At 43.5% G+C, this 17,993-nt stretch overlaps 1 protein-coding gene across 1 annotated transcript; it reads left to right on the forward strand.

The window, feature by feature from the left end:
• The first annotated feature begins 793 nt into the window (after nucleotides 1-793).
• Nucleotides 794-13,233, forward strand: shox (shox homeobox). Its single transcript, XM_080197974.1, has 5 exons — nucleotides 794-1,093; nucleotides 4,592-4,800; nucleotides 8,495-8,552; nucleotides 9,182-9,270; nucleotides 12,227-13,233. Exons 1-5 carry the CDS (start codon nucleotides 853-855, stop codon nucleotides 12,476-12,478), a joined length of 849 nt encoding a protein of 282 aa, XP_080054100.1. The 5' UTR covers nucleotides 794-852; the 3' UTR covers nucleotides 12,479-13,233.
• Nucleotides 13,234-17,993: the final 4,760 nt, after the last annotated feature.

The raw sequence follows: 17,993 nt of genomic DNA on the forward strand, positions 1-17,993 counted from the left end.
ATTACAATGTATATTCTTACATAACTCTGTAGTAGAAGTGTTGAATATTATACACTATATATTCCTACACAATCGTGTTGTATTTATATCTGTCGTGATTGTGTCAACAATGTAGCATTTGTTTTGTAAAATAACTGACATCAAAGGCGCCCAGTAACTCTGGCATCCGCGATGTGTATTCGTCAGCCTGGTGGTTGAAGCATTTTTGCACCTTTTGTTTTGTTTCCAGTTCACCTATTTTGTCCCCATCACCATTCTGCAATCGCGGGCGAGTTAAAGTTTGATTCGCTCCCGCCGAACCCGGCGGACTTCCAGCCGTTCCTTGTGTAAACAGTTTGCCACACGTCCCGAGTGTTTAGCCAAGTAATGGGGTGGGGGGTGGGGGGGAGTTGCAATAATAGGATGGTAATTAAATTAAAAGAATCCTATCCGGTTACTGGATTAGCGAGAGAGAGAGGGGGAGAGACAGAACAGTGGGGGAAGGAGGAGGAGGAGGTGGAGGAGTTGCACAGGTTGTAAGATCCACGCGTTTGAGACGTATTCGACTGAATAATTGCCGAGAAGATGGAAGGAAAGTGGGGGGAGGGCTCTGGTCGCCAAGTATAAATACTCTGATCTCAAATAGTAACACATAACACCAGGGCCGATCTCCCTCCGCCACCAACCCCTTCCAACATCATGTAACAAGGTGACCAGCAGGAGAACGAGACATCATTATAGACACATCGGGGAAGAAGGAGGGAAAAGGTGGGTGGGTGGGGGGGTGGGGGGAGTGGATTCTTTTCCCTCTCTCTGCTGGCTCGGAGCCTGTTTGAGCGAAAAAAAAGGCAGGGATCGAGCGAGCCTTTAGTCATGGAAGAACTGACGGCGTTCGTTTCCAAATCCTTCGAGCAGAAAAACAAGGATAAGAAAGAGGCGATCACATATCGGGAAGTTTTGGAGAGTGGCTTAGCCCGGAGCAGGGAGCTGAGTGGCTCGGATTCTAGTTGTCAGGATATCACTGACACCAGCCATTGCCCAACGCACATTTACAAGGATGTGGAGAACGAGAATGAGAAAGTGAAAGAATTAAATTCGGCCAGAACTTCTGAAGGTAAGCGGCGTTGAGTGAGTGTCTGTTATACTTGTACATACAAACATACGCGTACACAGATATAAATGTATCGGTGGATGCATGCACACACGGCCGCTCCATCTCATTCCCATAACTTGCGGGCTTGAAAAGACAGGAAGCGTTTTTGCTTCGGCCTATACCCAAGGCCTGAGACAGGAACCATCGGAAATCGATTCTGCACAACACCTCTTTCTCATCCACTCAGGGCCCCCGCAGAGAAAAGTTCGCTTCCAATGCATTCGGGAGAGGGCAAGGAACTGGATTCTTCGCCTAAACGCTGGAGGCAAATGGAAGGAGTTGAACAAATATTGGGATGGTGTGGGGGCTACCGTCCCCTCCACCCCCCAACTCCCCATCTTTACCACCCCATATTATCAGGGATAGGAACTGTTCAGAAGTACAATGTATGGGGGGAGGGCGAGTTTAGACCTTCTTTCCGGTGTGTATCTCTCTCCACCCAGTCGCTGATGTTCTGTAAAACAAACAAGCGCTCTGGCCCAAAGTGCAGGGAACGGCAAAGGCTGAGTGAGAGAGAGAGAGAGGGGAGAGAGAGAGAGGAAAACCTTATCCCTGGAAACCGCTCGTGTTTCACAGCCGCGCGGAAATCCCAGCTTTTGCCGGAATCGCTGGCAAAAAATCGATTGGAACGAGCGATGTCCAAATAATCATTTCATCGCAGTTTTCGATGTAGCAAGTGGGGAGAGGGGGGGGGGGATTGTGGCCGGTTTAAATCTTAAAATCGCAAGGAATCGAACTCAAGCCGGGGGAAATAACACGCTTGTTGTTCGAATTAGATCAGGGATGCAATTAAAAAGCACAATCTTTACGCCGAGTGCACACGGTTCAATAACGTGTTGGGAAACGCATACCCTACAAAAGACTGGCCAGCATTGTAAACAGTTGCCTTCTAAGATTCAATTACTTCACACGGCTCCCATATTCCCAAGGTAGCAGTCATTTAAATCATTGTTTATATACATATACATATATAAATTATATTTTAACTCTGTAAAGTCTACCACCGATATCGAATGTCATCAGTTAAGGTGCAGGGTGTGCAGACAATAAATACTCTTCTTTCTAAAAAGAAATACCCATGCCGGTGATTATGTGATAAGATTGAGATCCTGGGTGCTAAATGGGGCATTTAAATGTGTGAGGAATTGTGCGCCAGATTCATTATGTCCCATCTCTATATTAATATTTCAGTTTTATTCAATTGAAGGCAATAACAGAATGTACTGGCGCTTTTTTTTATTGCTATTCATGTCTGCTCAGAATTCAGACAGTGACTTAAGAAGAAATGATGGCGCGAAGTCTTTCTCCTAATGTAATTACCTGCGATGATCGAATGAATAGCAGTCTCGGGGAGATTTTAAATAGGCGAGGCGATCTCCATCGCTGTAAAGAGGGTGCCTTATTATAATTCATATAGTTCAGGGAAGACTCGGAGCACATTCATTTGTAATGGTCTCGGATTTCATTCCCCCCTCCCCTCCTCCCCACCTTAACATCGTTATGGAAAACCTGGGGTTAAATAAACACGGGGCCTTGGCAAGACAGGATATTGAAAGATCAAAGCATTTCTTATGACACAGATTTCACTTTCGTGATTCTCACCTCCCAGCTAAATTTAAACACAAAACAAAACACCATTAGTAAGTTCTAGCTATTTTATTGACAAGGAAGCCGTTTTCCTCTCTCCCGCTCGATCCACTTTTAAGCCTCAACCCCACTCCAATAAATAAATATGAACTTCTTAAATTCGTTTGGTATTAAATATATATCTGCTGACACTGGATAATATTTCTGGAAATTCCTACTCAACACATCCATCTCCGGATTTATCAGAATTTAATATTGAGAGAGATAGACAGAGAGAGGTAACATGTGCAATATATAATACCCAGATAAATTATCTGAAGGATGCATTATACTGTTGACATTACAGGTATTTTAGAATTTGTGGCGACCGGATCTCAAATTTTCCACTCAGTCAATATTTAAAATTAATACCTCAACAGTAAATTTTGCGGAAGAGATTTAGAGGAGAGAGGCTGAAACCGTCTTGAAAGAAAACGGTGTTTACCACATTGTCTTTCTGGTCACAATGCAGCTGTTTACAATAAAAAAAGGTAGCACGGTCAATCTCGGTTTATTTGCACACAGTGATTATATTTACATTTGAAAAGATGAGGGTTTATAAACAACACTGGAAAGTTTTCCCAATGAGACGAAGCCTTCAGTGGAATTTGCAAATGCGAACACGGTTACATGTCCCCCCCCCCCCAAAAAAAAATGGGCAGCTAATAGAGTATAACTGTAAACGGCCTGTCCCATTTTATTTGCCGGGCAGGAGTCCGTCAATTGGGTAACGACAAGCACATCTGAAATCGGTACATGCAACAGCTAAATGGTCGGTAAAAACTGGCCCAAATTCCAGTGAAAACAAGGCAGTTAGTTGGCAGTGGGGTACAAATGATGGATAATGATCGCTCATTTATTATTTTTTTTAAAAAAAGACAGGCCTGTGTCGATTGTCCAGGCAACGTCTGCTGTGTGATATAGACATGATACAAAACAAACAGGAGATGGTGGGGGGAAAAAAATCCCGCTATCTCTGGCTATTAGAATTCAGCAGTCTGACAGTGTTTGGCAGTTGGAAGCGTTCGTCTTGTAGAAGAGACTGAAATACAAATATCGTTTGGCACTAACAGTGATCAAAGATTGCGTTGTGCGGGTAATGACAGGCGCGAGAGAGAAAAAACAAGGCAAATCTTCACACTTGTTTGTGCTCCTTTAATTGGAACATAGAGTTTGCTTGTCTGTGCCGCTTTGTTCTTGCAGGAATAAAATGTCAGCGAGACATTTTATAGGTGATAGACCCCCCCTTCCCCCCATCCAGCACCCCCTCCCCCCAGTCAATCTAAAAGGCAACAAGACCCTTTTTTATATATATATAAAACATATCCTTTTTGTAGGCCCTTGTGTGACTCAGATCCAGAGAGAGAGGAGAGGATAAAAAAACCAAAATCAGATCAGTCAGAAGACAATACCGGATAAAGATTCACGCAAGATTTTCGGATGCTCCCATAATTCAGAAAGAAAAGTGTTTTTTTTTAACAATAACGAATGTTTAATGATTTATAAGTGGAGAAGGGGACAGTGTGGCTTTATTTCTCTAGGTGACCAAGTCTATTGTCAAAGGACAAGTAATTTTCCGTTGGGAACTGATAAGGGTTTACACTTGAACGCAAGCTTCTCTAAACATCTCTGGGCGTGAAGTGGGACATCATTCGAGAATGGTCACATCAGTAATGGCTAAAGTTAATTGCACTTTTTAAAGTGGATTGGGGCTGTGCGGTGGAAATTACAAAATGCTGGGAGTTGTGTCTCACTTTCGGAAGTTCAGAATGGATACAGGTTCTGTGCCTACGTGCCGGTCCCGACTCACGGGATGACATTGGTCTGTTGCAGGCATTTATGAATGTAAAGAGAAGAGGGAGGACGTGAAATCAGAGGACGAGGACGGTCAGACCAAGTTAAAGCAGAGGAGGAGCAGGACGAATTTCACACTGGAGCAGCTGAATGAACTGGAGCGACTCTTCGACGAGACCCACTACCCGGACGCCTTCATGAGAGAGGAGCTGAGCCAGAGGCTGGGGCTGTCTGAAGCTAGGGTGCAGGTGAGGCCCATTCACTGAGAGGAGATTAAAGCGCCGTGGCGTTAAAATGTACACAACACCAGTTAGCACTGAAATTTTGCAGTCATTAAATCCTGAAACAAACTTGTCCCTGGGCGACATGGTGGTTAGCACTGCTGCCTCAGAGCGTCAGGGACCCGAGTTCGATTCCCGCACACTGTCAGTGCGGAGTATACACATCCTCCCCCCTGTCTAAGTGGGTTTCCCTCCGGATTGCTTCTGTTTCCTCCCATCGTCTAAAAGATGTAAGGTGAATTGGTCATGCCAAATTTTCCCTCAATTGTACCTGAACAGGCGCCGGAGTGTGGCGACTAGGGGATTTTCACAGTAACTTCACTGCAGTGTTAATGTGAGACTACTTGTGCCTAATTAATAAATATTACTTATTCGCTTCTCGGCCTTTTAGGCTAGGATCAAGCGTCAGAACAAGCCCTGGATGGAGTGTAAAACTTTATCTTGTCAGCTTTCTTCTTGTTTTATGAGGATCTTGAATTGGATTCCATTGGATTTTGAATTAGATTTTTGGAGCAAGGGATGGATTTGGGATTGCCCAGTCCACTCTGAGCCTTGGCTTTGTAACTTTTAGAATGGAATAAAACACACAGCCGGCGAAGCGGGAATTCAGGTAAAAGATAAATAAGGGAGTTGTGTATTTCTCTGTACACAGATCACCGGATCTGTTGATAACCCACTCGCCACAATTTATTTACTCTCAGTGCTTCCAATTCAAAACAGAGGGATCCAAACATAAATCTGAGTTATGTTTATTTGAAAATAGTTGCACTTATCTGAAGATCTCAAGAGCCTGCCTCAGGGTCAGGTCCCAAGCGATAAAACACATTTGTAAGAAATTGATTTTAAACAAATAAATCTGGTTTAAAGATCTATGAAGAGTTTGAAGGCCCAGATACCAAAGTCCACCCATCAGAAATGCGAGCTAGCTAGCGAAATAAGAATCTGAATTCAGTCTTCGGGCAGAATAATTTTTTTTATATGGTGTCTTGGAGGTTAGGAATGATTAAAGTTAAGATTCTTTAAAGGCGGGACCATCTGAGCCAAGCACATATGCATCTGGCAGATTGCTCCTCCATGGGAAGTGTACACATCCTGTAAGATGCGCGCCTCGCCAGAAACGCATTATCTTCCGTCCAAATTGCGTTTTAAATCGAAATCTCGAGGGGATGATGCCTGCGCCGGGACAAATGGAGAAACAAGTGGAGGGAGATGGATAGGGGGAGATGGATGGAGGGGAGATTGGACACAGGGAGACAACTGAGCAGGGCTACGTGGATACAGCGCTTATTAGTGGCGGCGTTTCCAGCCTCAGGTCAAGCGGGGGAGGTCAGCGCAGCGACCCCCGGTGTAATATTTAGCAACACGGGAACCTTCCTTGGCACCAGACAGCAACTGTTCTGGGCCGTCAGTGCGCTGGGCACTCGGAGTAACAGAATCTTCCTGTGTCCTGGAGCTTATAATAAAAGTGATGTTTAGGAATTGATTCAATCATTAGCTCTCTGGATGCAGAGAGGGGGTACTTCAGATGTGGAAAATGGGTAGGGGGGAGTGGGGGGGGGGAGGTGGGGAGGACAGCAGCAGCAGCAACAACAAAAATCTATGTTAACTAAATCGGAGTGATTGTGGTGGATCTAGGTGTTATTAACCTGCTTGGTTCGGCGGCGCACACCAGGCATCTGTCACTGGGTAATTTAAACTTATGAGAGCAGTAAGGGGCAGCCGGTAATTCAATTACACATAATATATTTTCGTTTATGGCGCAGGTCTAAATTAAATGTCATTATTCACTGTAGCTAATGGAAATCAAAAAGAAATCATATTACCACCCTTTCCAGAGCGCAGCATTTAGCCGTGCTTAATAAAGAATTGATTGTGTAAAGCGGCAGAAAACAATGTAGTTGTTTTAACTTAACATATTTGGAATCGACATTTGGGCACTAATTGTAATTGATCTGACCATCTCCCGAGATTTAACCCAATGGTTTCCGCCGACAACTCCATCATCCGATTATTATTCCCCGTTATATACATTACAGCCGCCCCCACTTCGAGGTCAGAAAGCTCCCTTCAGTCCCCGATGTGTTAATGTGTTGCTTTAAAAGTTTCATTTTCAGCGGATGCCATTTTATTTCAAACTTTCCCTTAACTTTTATTCTGTTTTGTTTCGTAAATCCGCTGGGGACACATTGAACTACCTCCTCCCCCTCCTGCAGGATTGCTCGAATCCGGGTCATTTCATTTATTGTGATTTATTTCCCTGTGTCGCCAGGAGCTTTTTTATTTTGTAAAAAAAGCCCCCGATTGTCCAGCCTCAACTCATTTCCCGTCAATTTCATAGCGGTTTCACCCATACCCTCACTGCCCATTTCGCCTGGTCCGGGTTGAGTTAGGAGCGGCTGTCTAAGTTTTTTTTTAAAGTTTATTGATTAGTGTCAGAAGCAGGCTTACATTAACACTGCAATGAAGTTACAGCGAAAATCCCCCAGTCGCCACACTGGTCGGGTACACTGAGGGAGAATTTAGCAAGGCCATTTCACCTAACCAGCACAGACTTTCGGATTGTGGGGGGAAACCGGAGGAAACCCACTCAGACACGGGGAGAACGTGTAAACCCAGGAATCGAACCTGTGAGGCAGCAGTGTTTAACCGCCCTGCTACCGTGCCTAGTGGGCGTAGATCGCCCCCAATAACCCGTTTCGAGGTTAAACTATACACAGAAAAATAAAATAAAATTGGAGTGTGCTGTAAAGTCCTTGGGTTTCCCATAACTGAATTACGATTCGACGTTTCAGGAGATGGTGGGATGCCAAGCAACTTGCAGTGGATTTTATAACTCACCCAGGGCACTTGAAACTAAAAGGTGTTCACATTTTATCCGGTTAACAGGAAGCAATAATGGCAGCGAGGAAAAATCATTACGTTGCTCCCGTATTTACATTGACAATTAAATCCTAATCCATACTTTAAACAGAGAACCCGCTTCAATGAGCTCAGATCACACTACAGAGTATTGCCGAGGTATCTGGGGTAATTAAACAATGCCGTTTGAAGTTCCTCTGTTCACTAATTATACGATTTCAAATGACCATTATTAAAGCAATTAAAGAGAGCTTCAAGGTATATTTGATCTAGGAAATGCAATTAATATTAATTAACCGCGTGATCGTTCGGCAAATGTTGCAGAGATCAAAGGATGGATTTATTTATTTTTTTGCCCGGGATGTTATCAGGATTGGCTGAGGCAAGGGTGTTTTGCCCATCTCCTGCCTGGTAACAGTTGAAGCTGCGGCTGTTACAGGGCAGAAGTGAACTTTCTGCCGCCTCTCTCCGCTTGGGCGAAACGGACAATTGTTTATTTACCCGCTTTCTGCTTCTCTCCCCCCCCCGCCAACACCAAAAAAAAACAACCAGTTAATATATGCCGGTCGTTGTTTCTCTCTCTGTCTTTCTCTGAAAGGCGGGTTTACTGACAAGGACGTCAGGCATGTAACAGCGATTCACCGTTATTACATTAGAGACAAGAGCGCGGCCCACTTGTCTTTCCACAGCCCGACAAAGCCAGTCAGGGTTAAAGTTGATCGATTCGTCTCCCAGACCCGATTTTAACACCTTTTCTCTTTCTCCCCCCCCTCCACCCCTCTCCCTTTCTCTTTCTCCTTAGGTTTGGTTTCAAAACAGACGAGCCAAGTGTCGAAAACAAGAAAATCAAATGCATAAAGGTATTATTCGTCCCCACCTACAATACCCCAACCCCACCCCTCCCCCGCCACACCCTCAGCAGAGGACACCTTTCTCAATTTTTGGATTAAGTTTCATAACTTCACAAAGAAGCGAAAAGGGAGACATTCTGACTAAAGACTCCCAGAACATGGAAACACTGACTGGAGTACACGCAGGAAATAAATATGGATTTAATTTGCCGCACTGTGACCCTGCTTCTTTTAAAAATATGATCCCTCATTTGCTGACCTACTCCCCTCCTCCCCCTTTAACACGGTGTTCCCCCCCCCCACCTCTAACAAGCACACCGTTGGATGAATAGGACCCTGTGTATATTTTGTGTACAATGCTCCCTCCGAATTGTACCCACCGGCAGAACTGCTTAAAAAGTCGAGTAATTGGCAAATTATGTCTTTGAGAAATGTAATAACCTTGGCGGCCGTGTTTTATTGCACAGGCGGGCTTGATTCTAATGACGGGGAGACCGTACATTGGGTGTCACAAAATCATTTCATTGTAAATGGGAGAGAATCTCCCCCAACTCCCCTCCATCTCCCCAGAATCTGCATACATTCCAAATGACCTTGTCTTAATATTATTTCTCTCTGCCATTCTTTTTTTTTGCCAGGAGTAATACTAGGAACAGGAAGCCATTTAGACGCCTGTCGCGTTGCCCCATACGTGAACATGGGAGCACTACGGATGCCTTTCCAACAGGTGTTGCATTTTAACTGTTATTCCGAGTGCATCGTGTAACGTGGCGGTGGATGAGTTTAGTGCGTTTAACCAGTAGACCCACTGTAATACTTCATGCTACAGTGGGTGGGTAGGGGAAATTGCAGCCTAGCAGATTTGAGTGACCAGAGGCAGCAAGTAGCCTCTCCCGGTCGGGTTTATTTCATGCTGTTCTCTAAGCAGCCCATCATCTGCGCACACAATTCCTCCTGATCCAACAAGCGGAAAATCGCAGGAGATACCCGCGTCGTTATGATGGTGTGGGGCATCTCGGCCGGGCCTTTTCTGCACCCCCCCCCCCCACCAAATTGCTCCACTTTGCCTCCTTTCGGCTTTGCAAGATTTTGAAATGCTCACCCATTAACAGGGTCAGAGTCACCCCTTCAGGCGTCCCACGGTTAACGAAAGCTCCGCCGTCCGCCCCACCAGCATCGCCGCTAACTCACCCGCCCCCCACGCTCCCAACCCCCCCTCTCCCTCCCTTCGCTGGAGTTACTGGTAACTCCATCGGCGGAAACGGGCAATTTCCTTCAAAAACAAAAAAAAAGAGAATGCTATTTCAACCTCCTCCCACCCCCTCACCCACCACCCCCACAAAAAAATGGCGAAAAAAATTGTGCTTGCAATTAATTTCTCATGAAGCTTAATGTAAGCGAATGGCTATAAGTAGTTTGGCAGGAAGGAACCAAAAACAACATACACAAGAATACATTTTCCTTGGGTCACGATTATGATTAGATCCAGACTTCCGTGTAATTGGAGCGAATGACAGCCGGCCATAGAGCGGGATCAGGTATGCCTATCTCCGGACCGGCTTTAGGAAGATTGTGTAACATTCTGTAGGAATTTACATTGCATGGTGAAGTTTACATTAACAAACTGCCCCGGGGGCATTCCGACTTGCCAAAAGTTGCCACTCACTTTTCTTTCCGGGAAATTTCATTCCACCAAGCGCTCCCCACCCCCCTTCCCCCTCCACCTACCAGACATTAGATACAGAATCAAATGCCTGTTCGACATAAGGGGCTAATAATCACTGCTACAAAAGCAGAACGTACTTAATGCTTTGCCTAAATTATCGCGCTGTCGATAGTTATCTCCCTCCATCAATCATCCGTAATGCTAATGTAAGTCTATTTAGCTGATTTTTACTTGTCTAAATTGGTGTTTTAAAAGGGTGCTTTTTAGGGAAGGGTTGGGGGGTGGGGGACAGAGGTTACTTGCGCAGAATACTACTGCATCCCTTTAAGCGGAGTGTGTGTGAAGGAACATTGGTCCCGTTCTCCTAAGGTCTCCCTCAATGCATCCGAACAGGCGTCCGAGTGTGACGACTTGGGGATTTTCACAGTAACTTTACTGCAATGTTAATGTAAGCCTACTTGTGATTAATAAATAAACTTTAAACAGATCAAGCCCGGGGTGGGGTGCAGTACCTCATCTTGTCAGCTTGCATCCTGTTTGTCTATCTTGTAGGGGATCTCGAATCTGATTCAATTGCGTTTTGAATTTGGTTTCTGGAGTGAGCAAGGAATGATTTGCCTGGTCCATTCTGAGCATTGGCTTTGTAACTTTTTTTTACGTTTATTTTTTAGTGTCGCAAGTAGTCTTACATTAACACTGCAATGAAGTGACTGTGAATGCCTTAACGATCATAGAATCCCTACAGTGCAGAAGGAGACCATTCAGCCCATCGAGACTGCACCGACCATAATCCCAACCAGGCCCTATTTCCGTAATCCTACATACTTACCCTGCTAATCCCCCTGAAATTAGGGACAATTTAGCATGGCCAATCAACCTAGCCCACACATCTTTGGACTTTGGGAGGAAACGGGACCACGCAGAGAAAAGCCATGCAGACACGGGGAGAATGTGCAAACTTCCCACAGGCAGTGTCGGAATTTAACCCAGGTCCCTGGTGCTGTGAGGCAGCAGTGCTAACCATTGTGCCACTGTGCCATTACATGGAGTAAAACATATAAATAGCATCAGGAGGGGAATGTGATATTTCAGACAAGTCTCATATGCTCACCTGCAATTCCTATCATTTTTATTGGTATTCTTATGATGGGGATGGTGAGCAATAATGAATGTCACCCAAGAAAAGGGGGCAGTTGCAAATTTGTCTGCAGGGTTCAATTATTTTTGATCTGATTTGAATTGATTTATTGTTGTCACATGTATTGGGATACAGTGGAAAGTATTGTTTCTTATGCACTGCTACAGACAAAGCATACCGTTCATAGTGTACATAGAGGAGAAGGAAAAGAGAGGGTGTAGAATATAGTGTTACACTCACAGCTGGGTGCAAAGAAAGATCAACAACTCTGTGAGGGATTTAAAGAGAACGTTACGAGAAAGTTTAATTTTTTTTTAAAAAAACTTCAAGAATGAAAGATTTTTAAAATTAAATTTTATTTATCAGTCACAAATAGGCTGAAATTAACATTTCAATGAAGTTAGTGTGAAAATCCCCTGGTCGCCACACTCCAGCACCTGTTCGGGTACATTGAGAGAGAATTTAACATGACCAATGCATCTAACCAACACGTCTTTCAGACTGTGGGAGCAAACCCACGCAGACACGGGGAGAATGTGCAAACTCCACAGAGACAGTGACCCAAGCCAGGAATTGAACCTGAGTCCCTGGCGCTGTGAGGCGGCAGTGCTAACCACTGTGCCACCCGATGTATTATTGCTAGCTTTACCCTGACGGAATACTTCACTTGGAGAGGGTGATCTGGACTCGAAACGTCAGCTCTTTTCTCTCCTTGCAGACGCTGCCAGACCCGCTGAGATTTCCCAGCATTTTCTCTTTTGGTTTCAGATTCCAGCGTCCAGCAGTCAATTCCTTTTACTTATTATTTATATAGCGCGTTAAATTTTGTCCTCTTGTCAGTGGAGTGTCTAAGTCCCTATTTTCCGGTGCTTGTTGCAGGTTCAGGCGCAGTTACAGCTGGACGGAGTGGCACACGCACACTCGCACCTCCACCACCACCTGGCGGCCCATGCGCCCTACCTGATGTTCCCCCCTCCCCCCTTCGGCCTGCAGATCGCCTCGATCGCCGAGTCGGCGTCCGCCGCCGCCGCCGCCGCAGCCGCCGCCGCCGTCAAGACCAGCAGCAAGAACTCGAGCATCGCCGACCTGCGGCTCAAAGCCCGGAAGCACGCCGAGGCCCTGGGTCTCTGACAATCAGCGGACGCGGGCCCTCCCCACCTCCTGCAGCAGCCCCCGCACCAAGAGCAGCACCCTCACTGCAGCCCCGGGCAGCAGTGCCAAACGTGCCAGTTCCAGAAACTCCTCTACCAATACCAACAGCTGCACTACATGATGCAGGTGCCAGAGTCCCCCACTGGCAGCAACAACAGTGGCAGCGGCAGCAGCAACACCACCTTGCCAGGGTTTCAAGAGCACTTCTAACAATTCAAAACTCACAAGCACCTACATCAAATTTAAACACGAACATCCAACTCAGCGTCTCACTGTGCGAGACCACCTCAAGGAAGCCAAAACCTTCCCAAATCAGAATTCTAGAGCGATAAGCAGGCATCAGAGTGAAGAAAAAAGTACAATCTACCTGGCTGGTTTGGGAAACGGTAAAATGACCATTTTTTTTTAACCGGGGTCGAAGCCCGCACTGTCACACACTTGTACTGATATCTGTAAATACACCTGTGCGTACGCCTAATGTAGAGGTGTGTGCATAACACAGGCATCATTTTAGATCCGTGAAGTTGCTGAGATGATTATTGCCACCTTGTGAGTTTCTTTAGTCCGGCTATTTTTTCCCCCCCGCTCTGGAGGAAACTGAAGACTTGTCTCTGCTGCCACTCAACTCGGTGGTCTCGAGATTTCAATCTATCCGGTTTGTTTTTTCCCGAAGGAACAAAGAGGCTGACCGCGAAAGTGACCCGCCTGGGGCAGGTCTCCATCTGAACAACAAGCGTCCCCCCCCCCCCCCCCCTCTCTATGTATAAATACTAATAAAACAGAAGGTTAGCTTTACTGTTTTGGTCACCACCAGGTGTCAGATGTTGCTATTCCAGGTGTTGAAGGACTATGTGTTGCACAGAGAGAAAAAAAAACAAATACACAGACGTATTAAGAAATAAACACAAGATCTGTTGGACTTCATCCAGTAAAGCCGTGGAATTATGTAACAATGCTTAAAGTGACAGAAGACTGGGTTAAAAGAGAAAAAACCGAGACATCTTCTCGTAGGAAGCAGCAATAATATAATTCCCCCCCTCTTTTTCCCTTCTCTTTTTTTCTCTCTCTGCCTCTCACGGACCCGGCGTTTCTCGAGGAGATTGACTGCAGAACTTTTAACTCGATTACTGAACAATTGGGGAGCTTTGGTCTTCAGTAAACCGTTTTATTCGTGAAGTGGAGCTGGCGGAAACAACACACACACACAGAAAATATCACAAAGCAAATCAGACTTATTTTCCGACCGATTTTTACATTGTTTACAATTAAGTGGAGGGGGAAAACGCGAAGGAAAACTGAATAAACAGCATGGTGGATCGAAAGGGGGGCTTTCTAAAAAAAGGGGTGGGAGGTGGGGGGGGGGGCGTGTGGGGAATGAAAACTCTGTAAATTCACGGGTACAGCGTAGGCTAGACCGTATCCTCTTGTCGGAGTTGGTGGGAGAAAATGTAGGCTGCAGAATTTAAAATGTTACAACGGAGCATTTCCCGAGTTGACGTTGAAACGCAATTTAAGGCGCAGTAAAGTGCAATACTGTAAATATCGGAGTTAGTTGTCTCGTGTGGGAAGCAGACCAAGGAGCAAAAATCACCTCGTCCTTTCACCGGCACAAGTACTGGCGAGTTGGCCATTGTCAGCGCCAGATTCAATAACGGAGCCAAATTGGTACCTCTACAATGAAAGGACCTTCAAGGACTTGGGGACGGGTGGGGGGGTAGGGAGAGGGGAAGGGGCGGGGGGGTGGGGGAGGGGAAGTGATTAAGGGGGCGGGTGGGATCGATTATGTGCCATAAACTCTTGGAGCTAAGCTCGACAAGTGTGTAAAACACGGCTTTCTACAGGTCAGTTTAAAAACAAAGAAAATGCAGAAGAACGGTAAAGTGTATTAAAAAAAGTTACTGAACCATAAATTGACTTCATGAAACAGGCCGCCCATCGCTTTCGGTTCCAAACACCAGATCCCTGCAGACGCCAAACCGCTGCACAGTATAACCCAGCACATGAGCGATTTTCTTTTTTTTTCTTATTTATTTCTTGTATTTTAAAATTTTATAAATGTGATATATTTTATTATGTCGTGTGTAAATGTCACGTTGCTTTGCGTTTATTTTTCTATTTTCAATCTTTTTTGCTTTGCAAAATTTCCGAATGAAACAAAGGTGTGATTTGTAATGTTAAATACAGCAAATTGGAGTTTACAAAGTGGGAGAGAGAAAAAAATAAGAATCATTTCAGGGATGCAGATAATGAATAAAAATAATTAAACATCGACACACATTGTAAATTTAATACAGCTTAAAACCAGTGGTACAGAAGACTGGAGAAATGTATTCGTTTTGTGATTATTTGCAAGCATGCTTACACATTCTGATTTACAACACAGTTCTATAAACTTAGAGTCCAGAGTGTATTTTGTTGGATCACCCATATTATGAATGTACAACTTGTACATGTGGAAATTGCAAATAAAATTTAAAATATTTGTAAAAAAAAGCGTAACAATTATTCACCCCTTTTTTGATAAACGACCATTCAGTTTTTAATCTCCTCTGTTCTCTTGTACTTTCCAAAACGTGCATTTCCATTTGCCTCTTCCTTTATTTTCTGATCCCATATAACACATCCTTCACTGTGCAGGTAACCTGTTCGCGGAACTGATGCACGGAGGTCCAGTCAGAATTCAGACCTGGTTCTCCTCGCTGACTTTAAACAAAAAAAAACCCAAAATCAACCAACGAACGCCACGGGAAAGGAATAACATTCAAGATGAGAAAGCGCACTTTTATCCTTGGAATGTAATGGTAACCCACACAATCTGGACAGCGATGTATATAATCCGTAACCCATTCTTGTTTGAGGGATGGATTCAGAACGGATGTTCAATCCATCTAGTTTACCAGAATTACAAAAATGATGTATAATTTACATCATTTTGAACAAAATTATTCGGGAGTTATAGATATATAAATAATAGCTCCCTATGAGTGTATACATATATAAATAAACATAAATTGTTCGAGAACCTCGTGCATATATATGATACATAGTATAATATATTATATATAACATATGTTATACATAATTGATACGTTAAACAATATATGTGCATGTGGGTGCTGGCATATACTCAGAAATTGTTCCGAAACCGTAACATAATAGATATATCATATAAAATGGGCATGTTGTGCTGGCCTATATACATATATAATACATATATACATAATGCAAATAACATTAAAAATTGTAAAATATATCATGGGGAGGCAATGCCGTAGTGGTATTATCGCTAGACTATTAATTCAGAAACTCAGTTAATATTCTCGGGACCCGGGTTCAAATCTCACCATAACAGCTGAAGGAATTTGAATTCAATGAAAATTAACTGGAATTAAGAATATACTCATGATCATGAAACCATTATCGATTGTTGGAAAAATCCTTCTGGTTCACTCATGTCCTTTAGGGAGGGAAATCTGTTGTCCTTACCTGATCTGGCCGACATGTGAATCCAGAGCCACAGCAATGTGGTTGGCTCTCAACTGCCCTCCAAGGGCAACTAGGGATGGGCAATAAATGCTGGCCATCCAGCAATGCCCATGTCCCACGAATGAATAACAAAAATAAATTGTTAGGGAACGGTATATATAAATATATATTATGTAATATTATATATAACATTTATAATAGATGTATTATATAGTGTATGTGCAAGTGTGCACATATGTTATACAATTCAAATTCTACCATCTGCCGTGACGGGATATGTGTACACAATTCATTCAGGAACTATATATATCTATATATATATATAGACATATTTGTGCATGTATATATATCCACAAATTGTTCGGGAACAATATATATGTATACATATATGCATAAATTGTTCAGAACTATATATTTCTTTATATATACGCTATATATATATTCATAAAGTGTTCGGGAACTATATATTTCTTTATGTATATGCTATATATATCCATAAATTGTTCGGGAACTATATACCTATATGTCTGTGTGTATATACATACATATACACATTATTCCCCAACAATTTACTTGAAAATAATGTAAGATGTCATACACTGTTGCAGTTCTGTTAAAACTATATGGTCTAAACATTCTGAACATATCTATCAAACAGGAATGGAGCAGACCACAGAATATAAAAAAATAAATACATAACTGTGAAATGTCATTTTCGTTGATGAGGTGCGACCTCTTGTGCCATTTAAACACTGGTTAATCGGCGAATGAAACAAATTAAGATTTCTCGCTGAGATGGATTGCAAGCTATTAAACAAAATGGACGGACGCCAATCCATAGCAAAGAATCCTCTGCTGATTTTCGCATTGTGCACTTTCCAAAATGCCACGTGATTGCATATTTTCCCCCAAACACACACAAAAGAGAAAAGAAAACTTCACCCTTACTTGTTTCCAAACTTCATTCGTGGCCACTCGCCATTCACCACGGTCCTTGCTGTGTGCCAGGAATAAACTTCCCATCTTTCCGTCAGATCAGCACACATACATGTATATTAGCTTAATTGCTGACATTAATATCCCAGCAGATCAGCAGCACGTCCATTTCAACTTCATTTTCAGACGGATCAGAGATGACCGGACTTGCACAATGCACTCCTCTGAGGTAAACTTTCCGAACTTTCTCTAAAAGAAAAATTACTCCCAACCTTATCACTTCTGTAATATTCAGACATCAATATCCCAGCTGGAACTGAATTCTCCCAAGCCTTGGCTAAAACGGAGAAATTAACTTACCGTTATCTGAAGAAGAAAAGTTTATATTTAAGACTATATTTAATCAGGACTGGTTTAATTTATACTCATCAGTTTTGAGAAGGCATCACTGACTTGTGACGGAAATGAATGGAGAGAGTCATTGCCCTTGAAGAGTAAGCCACAACTCCAAATCAACCCAGTACATCCATGGATATCAGAATGAATGGTGAACTGTGCAGTCAGCGACCACCTCCAGCAGTACATAACCCCCACCCAGAACTTACGGCTCAAATAATGGTGGGTTATAGAAAATTTAGGTACAATTCGTACAAATAAAAACTTCAGGTGAGGAGCAGATGTGCGGTTAAGCGTGGAAATCTAGGTGTTTTTCTCCGGGTTGCAATTCTCCGCAATCAGCTGTCCCTAAAAAGCACTTCGCAGTTTACCTCGCCATTGGAATGAAGTGAAGTTCCTGTACAGATAATAACCAATCCTAGATAATATATATAATATTATGTAATATATATTTATATGCATGTATACAGTTCCCAAATAGTTTATGCACATATACAATATAACACATATACTATATATATTCTTCCCTGCGGCCGTCAGACTTTTTAATGGACCTACCTCGCACTAAGTTGATCTTTCTCTACATTCTAGCTATGACTATAACATTACATCCTGCACTTCCTCCTTTCCTTCTCTATGAACAGCATGCTTTGACTGCAAAGCGTGCAAGAAACAA

The sequence above is a fragment of the Carcharhinus amblyrhynchos genome, chromosome 10 (assembly GCF_965287045.1).
Source record: "Carcharhinus amblyrhynchos chromosome 10, sCarAmb.v2.hapA, whole genome shotgun sequence".
Classification (NCBI taxonomy): Eukaryota; Metazoa; Chordata; class Chondrichthyes; order Carcharhiniformes; family Carcharhinidae; genus Carcharhinus; species Carcharhinus amblyrhynchos.

Excerpts from the sequence above, each read along its gene's own strand:
- shox (XM_080197974.1), top strand. The coding sequence starts at position 853 with ATGGAAGAACTGACGGCGTTCGTTTCCAAATCCTTCGAGCAGAAAAAC. Across the intron at positions 8,553-9,181 it reads AGAAAATCAAATGCATAAAG|GAGTAATACTAGGAACAGGA; the intron begins GTATTATTCGTC and ends TTTTTTTGCCAG. Across the intron at positions 9,271-12,226 it reads TACGGATGCCTTTCCAACAG|GTTCAGGCGCAGTTACAGCT; the intron begins GTGTTGCATTTT and ends TGCTTGTTGCAG.